Below are 17,001 nucleotides of genomic sequence, written 5' to 3'. Positions count from 1 at the left end.
ACACAGTTCAAGCCATCTTTCCTGACTCAGCTTGTCAGCATGCATGTGTCAAAAAGTAATAGCTGTGCCAATTAACTAACCCCTGGCACTGCTCCCGTGAGCCGCTCCCACCACCCATCTCTCCCCTGCAGCAGAGCCCAAACCACACCTCAGAACCACAAATACAACAGCCACAAGTTCTGAATCTCTTCTCTTTAACTATAAATATGCGCAACTCCTAGATAATTAGGACGGAAAAGAACAAAACAGCCAAGTCAGTTTCCTCTTTCAAATCAAAATGTTTTCTCTCTCTGGGTTCTATATCATACTGGCTCCGCTCAGCGTCATCTGCACACATCTCACTCCAGTGACGTGCACTGAATAAAACTTCACAATGTACCTTTACATACCAACATCCGTCTGACCACACCCCCATCTGCTTCCTATATAAGCAGGGGTGGGGCCACACACTCATCTCCTTCTTAAATTTCACCCCAATAAGAAGTGACCTGTATACCAATCACTTGAAATGAGGAAAGAAAGTATTTAGCTGAAGAGAGGAAAACAGAAGACAAGGAGATACGTTGACATTATATCTTTATTTTCTCTCTCACTAGTTTCGAGAAAATACGGCGATATTGTCTTCGTCACTGGAGTGTCTGGAAGATGATGATCATTCTGACCTCCACCGGCTTTTTCGTATTAGGGGCTCGCGCCGCTGATATACTCCCCAACTGCAGTCCTCCTTGCTGCGGCTGGATGGGTATTGACCCTCCGGTCATACAGCTGGACTGTGGGAGGCACCGGCTGTTGTGAGAAACTGGGTTGCTTCCGTGTTGGGTGAGTACTGTTTTGCTTGCGAGCGCTAGTTGTCTGTTAACGCTATGGGGGTTAGCTGACAATTTTACGAAAGCCGACCCCGGACTGGGGTCCTCTGCTCGGCTTCTTAAGCAGCGGACGGAGGATCTTGGTCTGACGCCCATGATGGTCAACCTAGTGGGCCGCGACCGAGACCTGGTTTGAACCCGGGATTCTCTGGACGAGCGGATGCTTCTCTGTCCCGTGCAGGCCCCATCTTTCACATGAATGTGGAAGTACACCCTAACGAGGAAATGTGGGCATGGATCTTCGTTATCGGAAGATCCATGCTCAAGTCGGCTGCAGCCCGGATGGGAATTGTGCCGGCTCCGCTGTATGTCTGGTAAATCACAGTTGAAAACTGTGTTTGACATTTCTTTTTCTCTTCCCTCTTAGGATGGGGAGGGACTCAGGCGGCGGCCTGTCTGAAGTGTGGCTTATTATGTCGTTGTGTACAGTTCAGGTGATAGCTGCTTAGCTGGCGTGCTAGTTTGTGGCCTACTGTGTTAGCCAGTCAGCTGTTAGCTGCGGCGCTAGCTCGTTGTGTTCACTAGGCTAGTAAACATTAGCTTGTTGCTATCAGTCGGACGGCTGTTAGCTTAATGCTACACTGTGGAACGTTACTGTGACTATAATATACCTGAAACACTCTGACTACGACGTCATCTTTGACAGAGGATGTTAGTCGACCCTACACCCGGGTGCCAGTGCCAGCGAGGACTTCGTCAACATGGAGAACGGCGGCTGGGTGGCGTAGCGGACATACCCTCGTCACCAACGCAGGAGATGCTGGGTTCGACTCTGTGTCCTGTTAACCAGTGTTGCAGTCCTCTCGGCCTGCGCTCAGGGTGAAGGTAGGAGTCCTGACCGGACTTTAAACACTTCTTCTTTTCTTCCCTTCTAAATGTTTTGTAATAACGATGTTTCCAAAACATGTGTTGCTGCAATACATTGAGGATACAACGCGTGTTGTGTGTGAATTGTCTTGTCACTGCGTATAGCTTCTCTCTCCATAGTAAATCGGCGTTGTTTTTTACATGTGTGAAAATGAACTGGTTAGTTGTGATGAGAACATGTGTGTTCATGTAACGTTGTAGCGTGGGTGAACTCACAACTAAGAGGGTTAGTTAACCTGTGAAGCTATGCTTAGTGACATGTGATTGAGGAATGAATCTTTTTCTCAGCCTGTGATGACAATGAACAGCATGTTCACATATTAACAGGGGTACCTGTTCAACTTGGTCGTATCAAGGGTAAGATAGGAGGTTTCCCCGGGGCTTCCCCCCCCTCCTCTCAGACATGTTTGGTTACAATATATTGTCACTGTTTGTGGGGATACGATGTAACCCTCAGCTTAAGTTGCTGGGGTTGTGCTTCCGCTTGAGAAACAATTCTTTCCTAAAGAAAAGGTTGTTTGGTCACTTATCATGTGTGCTTAGCAAGGTCTGTGGCCATTACATAATCGAGGACTTGTGTCTTCTCTCGTTATGAAAAACGGCATTCCTCTGTAGTAAGAGTGTACTTTTGCCATTTTTTGTTGTGATGAAGGGTTGTGTGTGTCGTTGTGATCTACAACTGGGTTAGGTTTGGCCCACAGAAGCACATGTGTAAGTCTGGACCGGGGCTCTTAAAGGGGCCCTCTCTGTTCTGTGTTTTTTCCTTAGTAAAACTCAGATAGCAGGTTAGCACATGAGCTATGTGAAGCTGTTAGATGCTTCATGTAGCATGCTATGACTGTGTCATGCTCTACTTTGTCATTACATCGTATCAGGGGTGAGGGGTCGTAAAGGGGTGAACTGCTAATCCTTTCCTCCCCTTTTCTGATTGGTCAGGGGTTAAAACCCCCTGTCCTTCAAGGTTCCTGTCACGTTGCTGTTCGGCACGTTACAGGGTGGGGGGGGAGGGAGTTTCCTGGTCCCACGCCCTGAAAAATTGGGCGTGTGCACCGTGGAAATTTCCCCGCCATAGAGTACGTCACTGAGCGCGTCTCTATTGGTAAGACTTCCGTGAGTTGTTCAGGTCCATGTTATGGATCTGTTTCAGGGAGTTGTCAGAGCTCCTCCTCATGAAGCTCCTCCTCAGGGAGAAGTGCCTTCTGTGAGTTCGGACTCTCCTTCCCAGTGAGGGAGCCTCCTCAGAGTTTCAGAGCCTCCTCCTCAGATTGTCAAGGTGAGTAGAACTTCAAAAAGGAGTTCTGCTCTATTGTGTGTGTATTCGATTCAATTCGATTATTGAGTGTGTATTGGTTCAGTGCCTCCTCCTCGGAGAGCCCTAACCCAAGTGTTACATAGCTCAATGTTGCAATATTTCTTTTCAATCTATACAGCTCGCGTGGGAAGTCTCTCTGGGGGTTCCCCGTCCTCTCCTTTTTGGAGTAGGTGGACGGGGTATTGTTTAGGGTTTCCCTGACTCCTCGCCTTATAGGTCTGTTGAGTCATGGGTTTCCCCCCGTCATAGGGGTACGTCGCTCACCGTCCCCTCTTATGAAGTGTGGTTGACGGGGTGGTGTTTCCCTCAGCCGCGTCGCAGCCATGTCCGTATTATTTTTTCTTTTTATGGAAAATGTAAAATTAAAAAAGCGGCTTCTTGTCGTTCCCCAGGCGGCTTGGAGGAACGGTATCTGGTGTCTTGTTAGACTATCCATTGATGTGTTTTGGGTCTCGACGCGTACATAGTGCTGGCTCTGGGTGTTTCTGATAGGAATCACGCATGAGGCTGGTGCGCCTTGGTTGCTCGTTATTAAAACAGCGTTTTTATAGGGCAACTGGGATGGAGTTTGTCTCTTCCGAGCGCCAGTTTACTAGGTTTGTCTCTACGAATTCTCGTTCATATCTGGGGGATGTTAACAGAATAGATCAGAACATAGGTAGAGGGGTCTCACGCCCTTGGGGTGGGCCACTGAGCGCGGTACGAATGGGACCGTCTGGGTGGTGCCCTCTTTTCATGTTTTAGATCGACACGCATACCTACCCCCTCTCCTGGAGTGGGGATGTCGGCGTGGTTAGGGCACGGGACTGGTTCTGGTCACGCTGGTCCAGGTCAGTTAACCTGTTGTCCGCCGGGGACGCAGATCTGCTGTTCTGGTACCCTGAGGGACTTGTGCTTTTTTCGGGGGAAAAAATTCCGGGTCGGCCCGGGTGTCACAGGGTTGGGCGTTATGGAGACCCTTTGTTGGGTACACGTTGTACCTGCCACTATCATGAAGGGGCTGGTTCTCCTTTCCTTTTCGCTCCTCTCTCACGCATGGCGAAGAGGGGGCTGTTCTGTGTGCTTCCCGAGCCGCCGGGCCCGGTCCGAAGTTGTGTTTCGTCGACCCGTAGGCCTGGAATAACCCTTTTTTGAAAATTGAAACACTTGTACTGCGGTGTAGCCGGTGTATACCCGCAGGTGTGTTTTGGAGTTTTTTCTTGAGGGGTTATAGGAACAACCACCGCATGTGGTACCAAGAGGGTGGTTGATTCCCTGGTGTGTTGGAGCAGAGTCAACTCCCGGGTTACCCGGTTGAGTGTGCCCCTGCACGTTCATGACGTCTGCCAATCGTGTCAGCCTTCTCTGCCTCGACCCCTCTGGGTGGTTTTTTTTTGGTGGAGGCTTTGTCATGGTGCGCAACAATGCCCGCATACGCCCCTTCCGCCGGGGTGCTGTTTTCAGTTGACCCCTTTGGCGCCTGTCTCGTCCGCAGTGCTCCAGGCTCGGGTCTAAAGCCTGCTGCCTGGTTTAAGGGATCGACCCCTCTGGGATCATCTCCCTGGTGCGCTGCCTGCTACCGCTATAGTTTAGCCTTTTGAGTGCTTCAAGTTACGGCCATGCTGACTGCCTGTGTTGCAGGGTCAGTGTGCCAGGCGGCATACTAGTGGGGGGAAGGGCCCGGTCTTGGAGGGGCCCTGTCCGAATACGCTGGCGATGTGGGGGGCGGTGTCACTAAGTGACCGCCTGGTGAGGTCCCTTCAGTGGGTCTGGGTCTTCCTTCGCGCTCCGCTGCTATGGCCTTGCCACGGTGTTGAGTTTGCTCTTGACCCTGTGATTTTGGGGGCAGTAACGAGGGTTGTTCCTTCCGTTCGTTCCCTGGTGGCATGCGGGTTGTGCGTGTGCGTAGTCGTGGGGTCAAGCCACGGTTTGCTCACCCTGTGTGTTGCTCGAGTTTCTCTTTGCACGGTCGGATCCGTCTCCCTCCCGTCCTCCAATAGGGAGGGTATCCTCCATTAGGGAGGGTCGGGGGGCTCGGTCCTCTCCGGTCTGATGGTTGTGGGGGGCCTCAGCGGGGTACATTTGTCGAGCTTCTGGCTCCCGCTCAGCTCCTGTAGTGCAGATGACGCTGAGCGGAGCCTGTATGATATAGAACGTAAGGTTATGTATATAACCAAGTTCTATGAATACTGGTGACGCTCAGCGTCGGGACGCCACTGCGGCCCTTGATTTTTCATTGTGGTGACATTTTTTGGGAAGGAGATGAGTGTGTGGCCCCACCCCTGCTTATATAGGAAGCAGATAGGGGTGTGGTCAGACGGATGTTGGTATGTAAAGGTACATTGTGAAGTTTTATTCAGTGCACGTCACTGGAGTGAGATGTGTGCAGATGACGCTGAGCGTCACCAGTATTCATAGAACTTGGTTATATACATAACCTTACGTTTTGCTTGGTATTCTTTTGTACTTGGTATTCTACAAAAAAAATGTATCCACTTTTTCTCCTCCTGTTTTTCTGTGTTTTTCTCCCATCCCAATTTTAGTAGTTTTTTATGCCAATTCCCCCCCTCCCCTTCGTTGCTCGCATGTGCCCCCCACTGGTCGGTCTAGGGAGCCCTGAAGTCTATCACATGCTTCCTCCGAGACATAGGAGACAGCCAGCAGCATCTTTTCACCTGCCAGCACGGACTCTCATTGGTGAGGTGTAATGTGTGGGAGGTCACACTACCCTCACCATCTCCCTCCCTCGCTGTGCAGGCGCCCTGACCGACCTGTAGGAGTCGCTGTTTTACAACAACCAGAATACCACCCCACCGGCTTCCCTTGGAGCCAGTATGACGGCCGGCCAAGCCGGAGGCAACGCTGACAGCCGGATTCGATACCAGTGTCTCATGCGTTGGTGATGAGCGCTTAGTCCGCTGCGCCACCCAGCCGCCATGTATTCTACACTTTCTAACATAGTTTTTGAAAAGCACTTTACAAATAAAGTTTATACTGTATGGTTCTTCGTGAATAATCCAATTAGCCAACTCAAACCAAAAAGTTGCACTTGTTCAAACATGAACTAGCAGAGGCGACTGGGTGGCGTAGCGGAGATTGCGCTCGTCACCAATGCAAGAGGCTGCGGTCTCGACTCCCGGAGTCAGCATTGCCTGCGGCTTGGGCCAGTCGTCATACTATCTCAATTGGCAGAGGTAGCGGGTGGAAAGTCGATGGGTGGGGATTGGATGTTGTGGACAGCGACTCCTACAGGTCGGTTTTGGTGACACCTGTACAGCAGAGTCAGGAAGTATCGGGGGCAGCGTGAGCCTCCCACGTGTTACTCTTCGCCAGTGAGAGACCGCGCTGTCTGGTGAAAAGATGCGACAGGCTGCCTCCTCGTGTACCGGAGGGGACACGTGATGCAAGGCTTCTATCCTCGTACAGCCGACCAGTGGGAGGCATAGTCTAGCACCGTTCAAGACAGGGGAGGGGAGAATTGAAGGGGAGAATTGGTGACACGAAATTGGGATGGGAGAAAAATTGAAAAATAAGGAGAAACAGTGGATATAAAATAAAATGAACTAGCAGCTTTATTAAATTTTTATTATTGCATTTTGATACTTTAAACGTTGAATTGACCCGTGGCTGTTTTTTAATGCAAATTTGAATCTGTAAATTCAAATCACTTTATGCTTCTGTTGTTTTGAAGAGTTTCTCTAGGATAACCCCCCCCTTCTTTATTCCTGTCAAAAGAGCAAGGAGTTGCCTGATACTGTATGTACTGATATGTCTCAGCCTGTTCATCAGACTCATTAGATCCCATTCCTTGGTTTCTTCAAGCAATAAAGTGTAAACCAGGTCAACAAAGAACTGTAGTTGTTCCAGTCTTAATTGTGCCTTTGGTTGCTCTTAAGTTTTAAATGTGGCATTTTCGCTACGAAAATGTAATGTGTGTTGGTTGTCCTCCTACTGCAGTGGAAAGAGCAAGCACCCTGTTGTCTCTTTCTTACAGCCTTCTTGTGGTGGCCCCCTCCCTGCTGGACGTGCCTGTCACCGTCAGGGTCTCTCCATTGCATTGCAAAAGGCTCTAATGGTGTGACTTCACTCTCTGGCTGCTCTGAATGCCCCATGGCGTCTGCTATTGTGAGCCCAGCCAGTGGCTACCCCCTCCCCCATACATAGAGGCTCTATTGAGGGGGTCATTGAACAGGGATTGTCCTGATACCCTGATAGATATTCTTTCTCTCTCTCTCTCTCTCCCCCCCCCCTCTCTCTCTCTCTCTCTCTCTCTCTCTCTCTCTCTCTCTCTCTCTCTCTCTCTCTCTCTCTCTCTCTCTCTCTCTCTCTCTCTCTCTCTCTCTCTCTCTCTCTCTCTCTCTCTCTCTCTCTCTCTCTCTCTCTCTCTCACATACCTCCTTTTCACCCTGTGTAGGTTTAGTGCAGTCAGCCCACTGCAAAGTGGGTGCCCTTCTTCCGCACATAATAAGTGTAGAGAAAGACTTGTGCGGACTCCTCCATCCCCTCCAGGCTGGGTGTCAGGTGTCTGGACCACACTGGATCTGCACTTCCAACTGTACACTGTGAACGAGAGGGGCGGAGATGGTTCCAGGCCACGGCTGTTGCAGAGTTTGCTGCAGGGGATTTTATAGCTGCTACTGGAAGTACCCAAGTGAAAGGAAGAGAAAAGTGAGTATTTAATAAAACTTTTAGCCGTATTACGTTATTGAACTATGGTATGTTAACCCCTTCAGGTGCATATTTTTGGAATTTTGAATACTAGAACTTAATTTGGGTTCAATGGCCAGTAGTTATTGTTACATTATCAATAGATTTTTCAGTTCTAAAAATGATATCTCATATATGCAATGGTGCACCCCGAAAGGGATAAATTATTAGTTATTATAATATAATAACGAGGGCGACCGTATCCAAATGATTAAATAATTAGAGAAGTGGGTTTGTGGCTGGAACGTCATTAGTTAATCTGGGTTAATCTCTCCTCCCTCAACAAAAACCACTGAGGTGCCCTTGAGCAAGGCATCTAACCCCCAACTGCTCCAGTGGAGCTGCACAATAGTCAACAGTAGAGGACTCTGGTTGTCCTGGGCAGCTCCCAGCTGCGTAGAAGACTCTGGTTGTCCTGGGCAGCTCCCAGCTGCGTAGAAGACTCTGGTTGTACTGGGCAGCTCCCAGCTGCGTAGAAGACTCTGGTTGTACTGGGCAGCTCCCAGCTGAGTAGAAGACTCTGGTTGTACTGGGCAGCTCCCAGCTGTGAGGGAGGGAAACTGTTTCTGTGTGTGAAGCAGGGTGTTGCTGGAAAAAAAGCAACTGACAAGTAAAGGTTAACTAATAATAATAATCTACTTGCCAAATCTACTTGATAAACCCTGATTATGCTCACAGATTACAGACTACTCATTTAGCCTATTTTAATTCTGCTTCATACTGTACTTTATAATTCATTTTGTACAGTAACCCATCCCAGATGATTCCTATTATTATTCATACTGACAGTATTACTGTTTGATTTTAGCATTTCCTTTCAGTTTCTTAGTATCTGTGCTGCAGTAGAACCATTACAAAATCCCTGTAATTGGGGATTAACATTCCACTGGACTAAAGTGGTAGGGGAGAACAGGGATAGTTGTCACACTTTTTACTCTAGTCTGAATTGCTCATCATCAAAACATCTTTCAATAGTCATTCGTATATTAAATTGAAGCTTAAGATGTTGGCTTGAAATGTGTATCCCTCTCATTTTCCAACGTATTGTAACAAAGAGTTAATCACCTATCAAAGACACTCTGACACATTGTGACAACCAACCCCATCATGGGGATGGTTGTCACCATGTGTTTTAATGGGAAAAATCTTAAAAAGAAGACAAGAAGGCAGAACAAAATTTGAAAGTTGAATTGCATTGACAAGTTGATACATAACTTAATGCATCTTAACATGAACATAAACAGGAAACACATCTTTAGGCCATCCTATATAACAAAATAAGAACACAATAAATAAACAATAATAGCCTACACAACATGTGACAACCAACCCCAAAGAAAATGTGACGACCAACCCCAACTGGAATGTCTTGATAGCATCAAGGCTAACAGCCATCTAACAACTAGTTAGCTAGCTAACAACAATCTAAACAATAGCTATCCCTTCACACTTTTTAAGGGTAATAATTGTTTCATTATAAACCAATTGTGTAAAAGCCTAGAAGAAAAATACTGAGGAGTGGAATATTTACAAATGGACATGAAAAACACAAAAAGTCCTCTCACCTCAAGTTCAGCTGTTTCACTACACTGCTATTTCTGTCAGGCCTCTCCTTTTTGGACTTGGTGTCCAAGGGGTCTCTCCTTCCTGTGAACTGACCTGCTGGATCTATCGGAGCTCTCCTGTACCTGTCGAGCGGACACTAATTAGATGCTAGATCCCACCCCAGCCACTCCCACTAGTTAAGGATCTAGATTAAGTTTATGTGTGTGAATGTGTGTGCAGGAGGGGGGGGGGGGTGCTGGGGGGGACTTAGGGGGGTGGGTTACTGGGAGGGCTCAGTTTATTTTTTTATTATAATTTTTTTTATTTAATTTTTTTTGTTAATGCTGTCAATAGATTGAAAAAAATTGGCTGGTTGATGCCACAATTTTCTGTAGTTGATCTAGATTGATCTGGATGGGAAATAGCATGTTTCTACTTGGAACCAAGGCTTGTAACGGATGTTTGCTTGAGTGGAATCGTGGAATTGATGTAGAATCAACACAAGGAAAGTATATTTGGATTCAAGGACTGTTTTGGTAGCTTTCTTTGGATGCAGTTTCTCTCCTGGAGTACAGATGTTCAACAAAACCATGGACATTGACTCAGCTAGACCTCTTTCTTGTATCTGTGGCGCTAACAGAAATAAAAGACGGCCCGGGCCTGTGTTGGAGTGCACATTGGCTTAGGGGACGATGGTGTCTTGTATGAACTACCAGTAATGTAGATCATATTGGCAACAAGGATGTGTTCCATCTTCATGTCAGATGACTTTCAAAGGGGTGCATGAGTCGATGCAAAAAAGGAACAAGCAAATATACTGCTGAAGGTTCAGAGCGTTGAAGATTTTTCACTCCATAGATGAATCTAGATTAATTTATTTTGATGCTTTGGATAATTGAAATTAATCTCCAAAGTAAGTTAAGCATTAACTTTGAAAGCCCTAATGTTTGTTGTTGTTGTTGTTGTTGTTGTTGTTGTTTTTTTGTGTTTTTTTTGTGTGTTTTTTTGTATTCATGTTTCGGTGTCGGTCTTTCAATTTCAATGTCTTTTTGTGGTTTGTGTAAAAAGGGGAAACAAAACAATAAAAATATATAAAAAAAGAAAAAAAAATCAGCTGTTTCACCCCAAAGATGACAATGTAGGTGAACTCTGACCCCAATTCTGGACATTTAAATACCAAAATATGGGAGACAGGACCCTCTTGTGGTGAAATATAATGAATGTGACAACCTACCCGTGTGACAACGTCCCCTGTTCTCCCCTAGTGGTAATGTGAATTATTTTCCCACATGAGATGCAAATTATTTAGAACTGCAGGGTGAACAAAAGCATTACAAGTGTAGATTTCAGATCTGACTATGTGTGCCAAGACTAATTACTGTACTCCGTAAAGAGTAGAGGGCTAAACTAAACGTGAAGAAACGGTGGGATTACTCAATACTCTCAGGGGATCAGGTTCTACAGACACACGTACACTCTCTCTCTCTCTCTCTCTCTCTCTCTCCCTCGCTTGCGCGCGCACATTCATTCACACAGGGTGCTGAGTATGATTTTATTAACAGATAAAAGCAAACATGAAAAGAGGTTGGAATTAGTCCATAGGGATCAAATCTTTACAGGCATATTACTCAGACACACGCACACACACACGCATACACCCTCACACACAGAATGCAACATCAATATTTTGTCCAGAACTGACAGTCTTCACCCGTACAAAATATATCAGTACTCCTTTTGTACACACTATAGAGATTGACTACAGAAACACTGCAGTAGTTTATAGTATAGTTTAAAGTGTTCCTGTGATTTTACCATATAAATACTATGTATATGGTTTCTATAGTAGTAGTACTTCTACAGTAATTGGTGTGAAAACCACATTTCCATATGGGTACATGTTTAATGTGCAGTGTATGTTAAAATATCTCAGGTAAGGCCCAATCCAAACATGAATGAATGGGTATTCCCACCACCATGCTATAGTTGAATTACTAAGCTCTTGACACAAGGGCTAACAAGTTAAACAAGTCAAACAAGTTGGTGTTTAAACATAATTTGCTCTTTTTTACTGTAATAGGTCTGTTTACACTGGAGTGAAACAGATCTATATTTTTCTACAAGTTCCAAATATTATATTTTCAGAACTTATTTGAATAGAACCCTAATTTATATGACCAACATGATGGATTGGCCTTTTGACGGAGACAATGTGTCAAATACCACAACCATTTTCTTCTGCCCTCTCCCTTGTTGTAGTGTGCATGTTGCTGGCTGTCAGTAATCACCGCGATAACCCTGTTCACCGTCTGCTGGATGTACATCTGCATGGTCACTTTCAATGACAGAGAGGATGTCAACTGGTGAGTGATCACAGACACACATGTATATTTATTATATATATATATATATATATATATATATATATATATATATATATATATATATATATATATATATATATATATATATATATATATATATATATATATATATATATATATATATATATATACATACAGTATCTCTTCAAAGTCAAAGTCAACTTTATTGTCATTATTTTCCCTAATGTGCAGGACATACAGAAAAATTTAATTACGTTCCCCCTTCCCACGGTGTATATAAAAAGATCGACAATATAAACATAAAGTAACATATAGGACACTATACACATAAAGTAACATATAGGACACAATGTACACACAATATACAGGACTATATACAAACAGTAGCTAAAAAAAAGATGAATGAGTGAATTAAATATAGAGGTAAAAGAGAACTTAGTGCAAATCTTCTAGCAGCAGTGGTACATAGTAAAATAAATAATGCCAGTAAAATAAAATAATGGCAGTAAAGTGGCAGTTAGTTAGTAAAGTTAGTAAAACTCTTTGGCATACACCAAAGTTATTACAGTTTTGTGTTTTTCATTACTGGTAACAGAACCTACTAGGCCAAATCTGAGAGTTGCTCTAGGTCTAATTGCTCTTATCTTTTCCTATAGGTTTGCTAAATTACTGCCTGTAGTGTCTTTGAGCTAGGAATTGGTGATCATTACCCTGTTGCATGTATCAGAAATACATAAAGATAAAAGCTCATGTGGTTTCAAAGAGAAATCAAAGACATGTCAATGAACAAGCCATTTAACTGATGTTTTCCATCGCAACTTAAATACATCTGAAATCCAAGATGTTGAACTTGTGTAACGGAGGTCCGTGAGTAATATCCACAGTCACGATGGACGTGTGTTGTGAAGTGACTGTGGCAGTAAACTCACTTCCCCTTAAAGACACATAGACACGTTACCAAGCAGTGAATTCACCCGCCCGCAGTGCGGCCGACCCGGGTTCGAAACCCCCTCGGGGCATCGACATTTAACACAATTCAGAGGAGTCACATACGATCGGTCACACTAGCAGCTTTATTCAATGAAAGGAAAATAGTCTGGTCACTTTCTAGACACTCTGGAGACCCATCACATTGGGCATATTTTCGACAAATTAGTGAGGAAAGCCAAATCGAATTATTATCTATAGCTAATTACCTGCTCCTGTATGCAAACCCAGACAGAAACCCAGAATGTTACAGAGATGTTGTTTGCTCCTGACAAGAGTCTCAAAGTCTGGGGTGATGGTAGACAAAGCAACTCTGAGGTTGTGCTCAATGTCCAATCTGTTCCTCTGCTTTGTCTTCAGCTGGACCAGAGGTGAGAATATTTTTTATAATTTTTTCTCTTTATTTTCTATTTTTCTCCCATCCCAATTTCCAATTCTCCCCTCCCCTGTCTTGAACGTTGCTCGACTATGCCCCCCACTGGTCTGTTGTAGGGAGGATAGAAGCCTTGCATCACGTGTCCCCTCCGGTACATGAGGATCCAGCCTGTCACATCTTTTCACCTGCCAGCGCGGACTCTCATTGGCGAGGTGTAACGCATGGGAGTCTCACACTACCCCCGCCACTTCCTGTCTCTGCTGTGTAGGCGTCCCCCAACCGACCTGTAGGAGTTGCTGTCCACAACGTCCAATTTACCACCCATCGACTTCCACCCACTGGCTCTGCCAATTGAGCCAGTATGATGGCCGGCCCAAGCCGGAGGCAATGCTGACACCCGGATTCGATACCGGAGTCTCTTGCATTGGTGACGAGCGCAATCTCCGCTGCGTCACCCAGCCGCCTTTATTATTATTATTTATATATATATATATTTTTTTTTTACACACACATCAGCGACCCACTCAAAATGGCCCCACGACTCACTTTTGGGTCGCGACCCACCAGTTGAGAAACACTGCTCTAACGCATGTCATTCACAGTTACATACAGAATATTCTCCTGTAGCTTTGCTCTGTACTCCACCTTCCTCCATTCATGGATTATGAAGCTAATGAAACTAGTTTTGTTACTGACTTTGGTCAGGAAGCTCCTCCACTGCCTCACCATCTGTGTCCCTGTGATACCTTGCAACTCATGACCAGTCTCTTCACCCTGTTGATCTTTCACTATTCCTGATAGTTATCCTTGTACACACACTGCACACTGCTACTCCGACTGCCTTCCCTCAGAGCCAGACCCAGAATATCTGAAAGTAACTTGATCACCTTTCACTCTTTGGACCAAGTTCATTCCATCAACCACTGTAGCAGTTTCCTGTGAGTTGCTCTTCTACTGCTAAATGTTTCTTGGACTTTGCAGCACATTCTTCAACTTCTGTTGGTTCAAGTCACTAGCCATGTCTTTCACATTCACACAGTCTAAGAATTATTTCATCATCCCACTCATCAGTGCTTCATAGATGTGCTTGTGCACCTGGACAGCACAAGTGTAGTGTTTACCATCAAGGACTCCATTGATGAACCCCTCTGTGACAATTCCAGCCTCTATGCATACTGTATGTCCTTTAGACCAGCATCGCTTTGCTAGAATGGCTAAGGCATTACATACTGTATGGTATGGGATGTCCCCATCCTGAGAAGAATGTTGCTCTTTGTGCTTTCAGGCAATTAGAGTGGCTTTTGCATAGAGTGCTTGATACAGACTGCCACAATTGTTTGTATATGCAGTTCCTTCACGATTAGCTCTGATTGGTTCAGGATTTCTAACACTGTGGTCAACTCTGTCACTGGTGAATTGATGGTTGGCAGATATCCAAAAACATCTTGTGAGATTGGTTCTTGATCCCTGGTGCTGATTTGTTTGCCATACAAGTGTCCACACCAGGTTCTTCTGGCAGGCAAGAAGAGCAGCTTCCTTGGTTTCCTGGACACAAGTGTTCCCTGGTTGGGCGAGGCTGTGGGCCCAGACGTGAACCTGCTACATATAACTCCAGTTCTTGGTCCTCAATGGTGACCTCTTCTTAATGTGTGGAAGCTCAGCTCTTGGCAGATGTGGTCCATAGACATTAGGGTTGTGCATAACGATTATTTTGATAGCCGGCTATTATTATTATTATTATTATTATTATTATTATTATTATTATTATTATTATTATTATTATTATTATTATTATTAATAATTATTATTAACCGGATGAAAACCGGATAGCTGTGTTTTCTTTTTTCGTTTACTTAACGTCGTTCCAAGTGGCTGCCAATTGCACATTCTCTCAACAATTGACCAAACTCATTTCACCACACAGCACAAATGCCCACTAGCTGTGGGGTTTACAGTGATATGTTCATTGTCAATCAGTGATCTTTATTGATCATAAATACTACTAATGTCATAATCACAGCACGGGCCTACTTCACTCCCCCTCCTTTTCCCCTCACGTCCTCCACACGCTCCTCTTCATCCCCCTCTCTATCCACTGCGCACTCCTCATCATCCTCTCTTTCTTCAGTCACCCCTTCCTTCACCCTCATTCACCCAGCTGTATTCCATCCCCCTAATTCACACACGGGCAAGCACCCCACTCTCCCCAGCTGCATCCTATCCTCCCCTGATGAGGGGACTATATCTACACCTCGACGCTGACCAGAAGCTGTCGTGGTATTAATTACCACTGTCCAGGTACGACGTCTCTGCCGAAAGCTCTACTGCTAGACACCCTCCGTGTATTGGCTTACTCTAACCCGTTTCTCTCCTGTGCCCCAAAGGACCGCCGTCCCTGTCTGGACGTCACCTGTTCCCGAAGAGGAACACCTAATCTCCCGCTGCCACCCAGCAGCTCCAGCGTCCCTGTCTGGACGTCACCTGTTCCCGAAGAGGAACACCTAATCTCCCGCTGCCACCCAGCAGCTCCAGCGCCCCTGTCTGGACGTCACCTGTTCCCGAAGAGGAACACCTATTCACCCGCTGCCACCCAGCAGCTCCCCCGACAAGCACCAGGACCGCTTGCTCGCTCACTGCCGCCGTGGCAGCCACAGGACAGAACATTAACCCCGTTCTATTTCCCAATTCCTGTGTTGCTCAATTTCCATTAAACACCCTTGAAACCGCTCCTTTCTCTTCTCGTGTATTCAGCAATTGGGCTGTGCTCCAGACTCCAGTTCTCACAGTATACCACGACCAAGATGTCAGCACCAGCTGTACTCGAGACCGAGGAGGAGGATACACCTCCATCGCGTAAGAGGACGTTTCAAGGGGAGCCCGTGAGTATGACCGACGACCAGAATGCTCGGGTAGACCAACTCGCTCACTCGTTGGATGACATCATTGCTCAGCTTACCGCTCTCGCACACGGCTCTGCGGAGCGAGAAACACAATATCGCCGTATTGAGGCACACCTGGCACAGCAGGCCCTACCAGCCGCTTCCCCCGCTGCACCAAGCCCCCCGCATAGAGAACCCCCTGTCCCCGCACCAGAGCGTTACGATGGAAGCGTCTCCAAATGCCGTGCGTTTTTATTCCAGTGCTCGTTAGTGTTCGAACAACAACCCCACACGTTTCACAGCGATAGGTCTAAAGTAGCTTACCTGTCGGCGCTGCTCACAGGCGCGGCGTTGAGATGGGCCACGCTCTCCACTTTAATAATTCCTTCCTCTGTACTTCGTACTCCGAGTACGTCGACGACATGCGTAAAGTGTTTGACCACCCTCCAGATGGCTCAGAGGGGGCCTCCGGCCTGTTTTCGATCCGCCAGGGAAGCCGCAGCGTAAGCGAATACGCTATCGATTTCCACATCCTCGCCGCCGGCTCCGACTGGGGGGACACACCGTTGCGAGGCGCATTCCGCCAGGGCTTGAACGACGCTATTAAAGACGAGCTTGCGTCCAAAGAAAGACCCACCTCCCTGAGCGAGCTAATCCATTTGGCCAGGGAACTGGACCTGCGTCTTCGGGAACGTCGTCGAGAGAAGGCTAGCACCGCTCGTTCGCCTATACCCGATCCGCCTCGTCGCGCCGCCCGCGCTGAAGAAAATAGTTCCTCCGAGCCCATAGATCTCGACCGCTCACGTCTTCCCCCCAGCGAGCGCCGACACAGGCTCGCCACAGGAGCATGCCTGTACTGCGGCCAAACAGGACACTCTATTGTCTCATGCCCGCTTCGCCCCAAACGACTGGGCTCGACAGTAGCGCTGGGCGTCTGTTCGAGTCTAGATGTCGCTCCCAGCTCTGGCCCAAACATGTTATTCCGCGCCACGCTGTGTCTGAATAACCAAACACTCCCGTTATCTGCCCTGGTTGACTCAGGGGCCGACGAGAACCTCATCGACGCCGGAGTAGTCTCCCGTTACAACATTGCTACTGACGCCCTGCCGATACCCCGCGACGCCCGGGGGTTAAACGG

At 46.5% G+C, this 17,001-nt stretch overlaps 1 protein-coding gene across 3 annotated transcripts in view; it reads left to right on the top strand.

Moving 5' to 3' along the window:
* The window catches only part of gdpd2 (glycerophosphodiester phosphodiesterase domain containing 2), a 118,467-nt gene that overhangs the window by 19,817 nt on the left and 81,649 nt on the right, over positions 1-17,001 (top strand). For 2 of the 3 annotated variants that reach the window (XM_084332169.1, XM_084332167.1), the window contains exons 2-3: positions 7,439-7,692; positions 11,536-11,639. In XM_084332169.1, coding sequence (XP_084188295.1) covers positions 7,606-7,692; positions 11,536-11,639 — 191 coding nt within the window. In that variant the 5' untranslated portion in view covers positions 7,439-7,605. The remainder of the gene's footprint in view (positions 1-7,438; positions 7,693-11,535; positions 11,640-17,001) is intronic. The other variant, XM_084332168.1, reaches the window with a different exon arrangement.

The sequence above is a fragment of the Notolepis coatsorum genome (genome assembly GCF_963971535.1).
Source record: "Notolepis coatsorum genome assembly, chromosome: 16".
Taxonomy (NCBI): Eukaryota; Metazoa; Chordata; class Actinopteri; order Aulopiformes; family Paralepididae; genus Notolepis; species Notolepis coatsorum.
The sequence above is the reverse complement of the archived record's forward strand: the minus strand, read 5'-3'. Positions and strand labels throughout refer to the sequence as shown.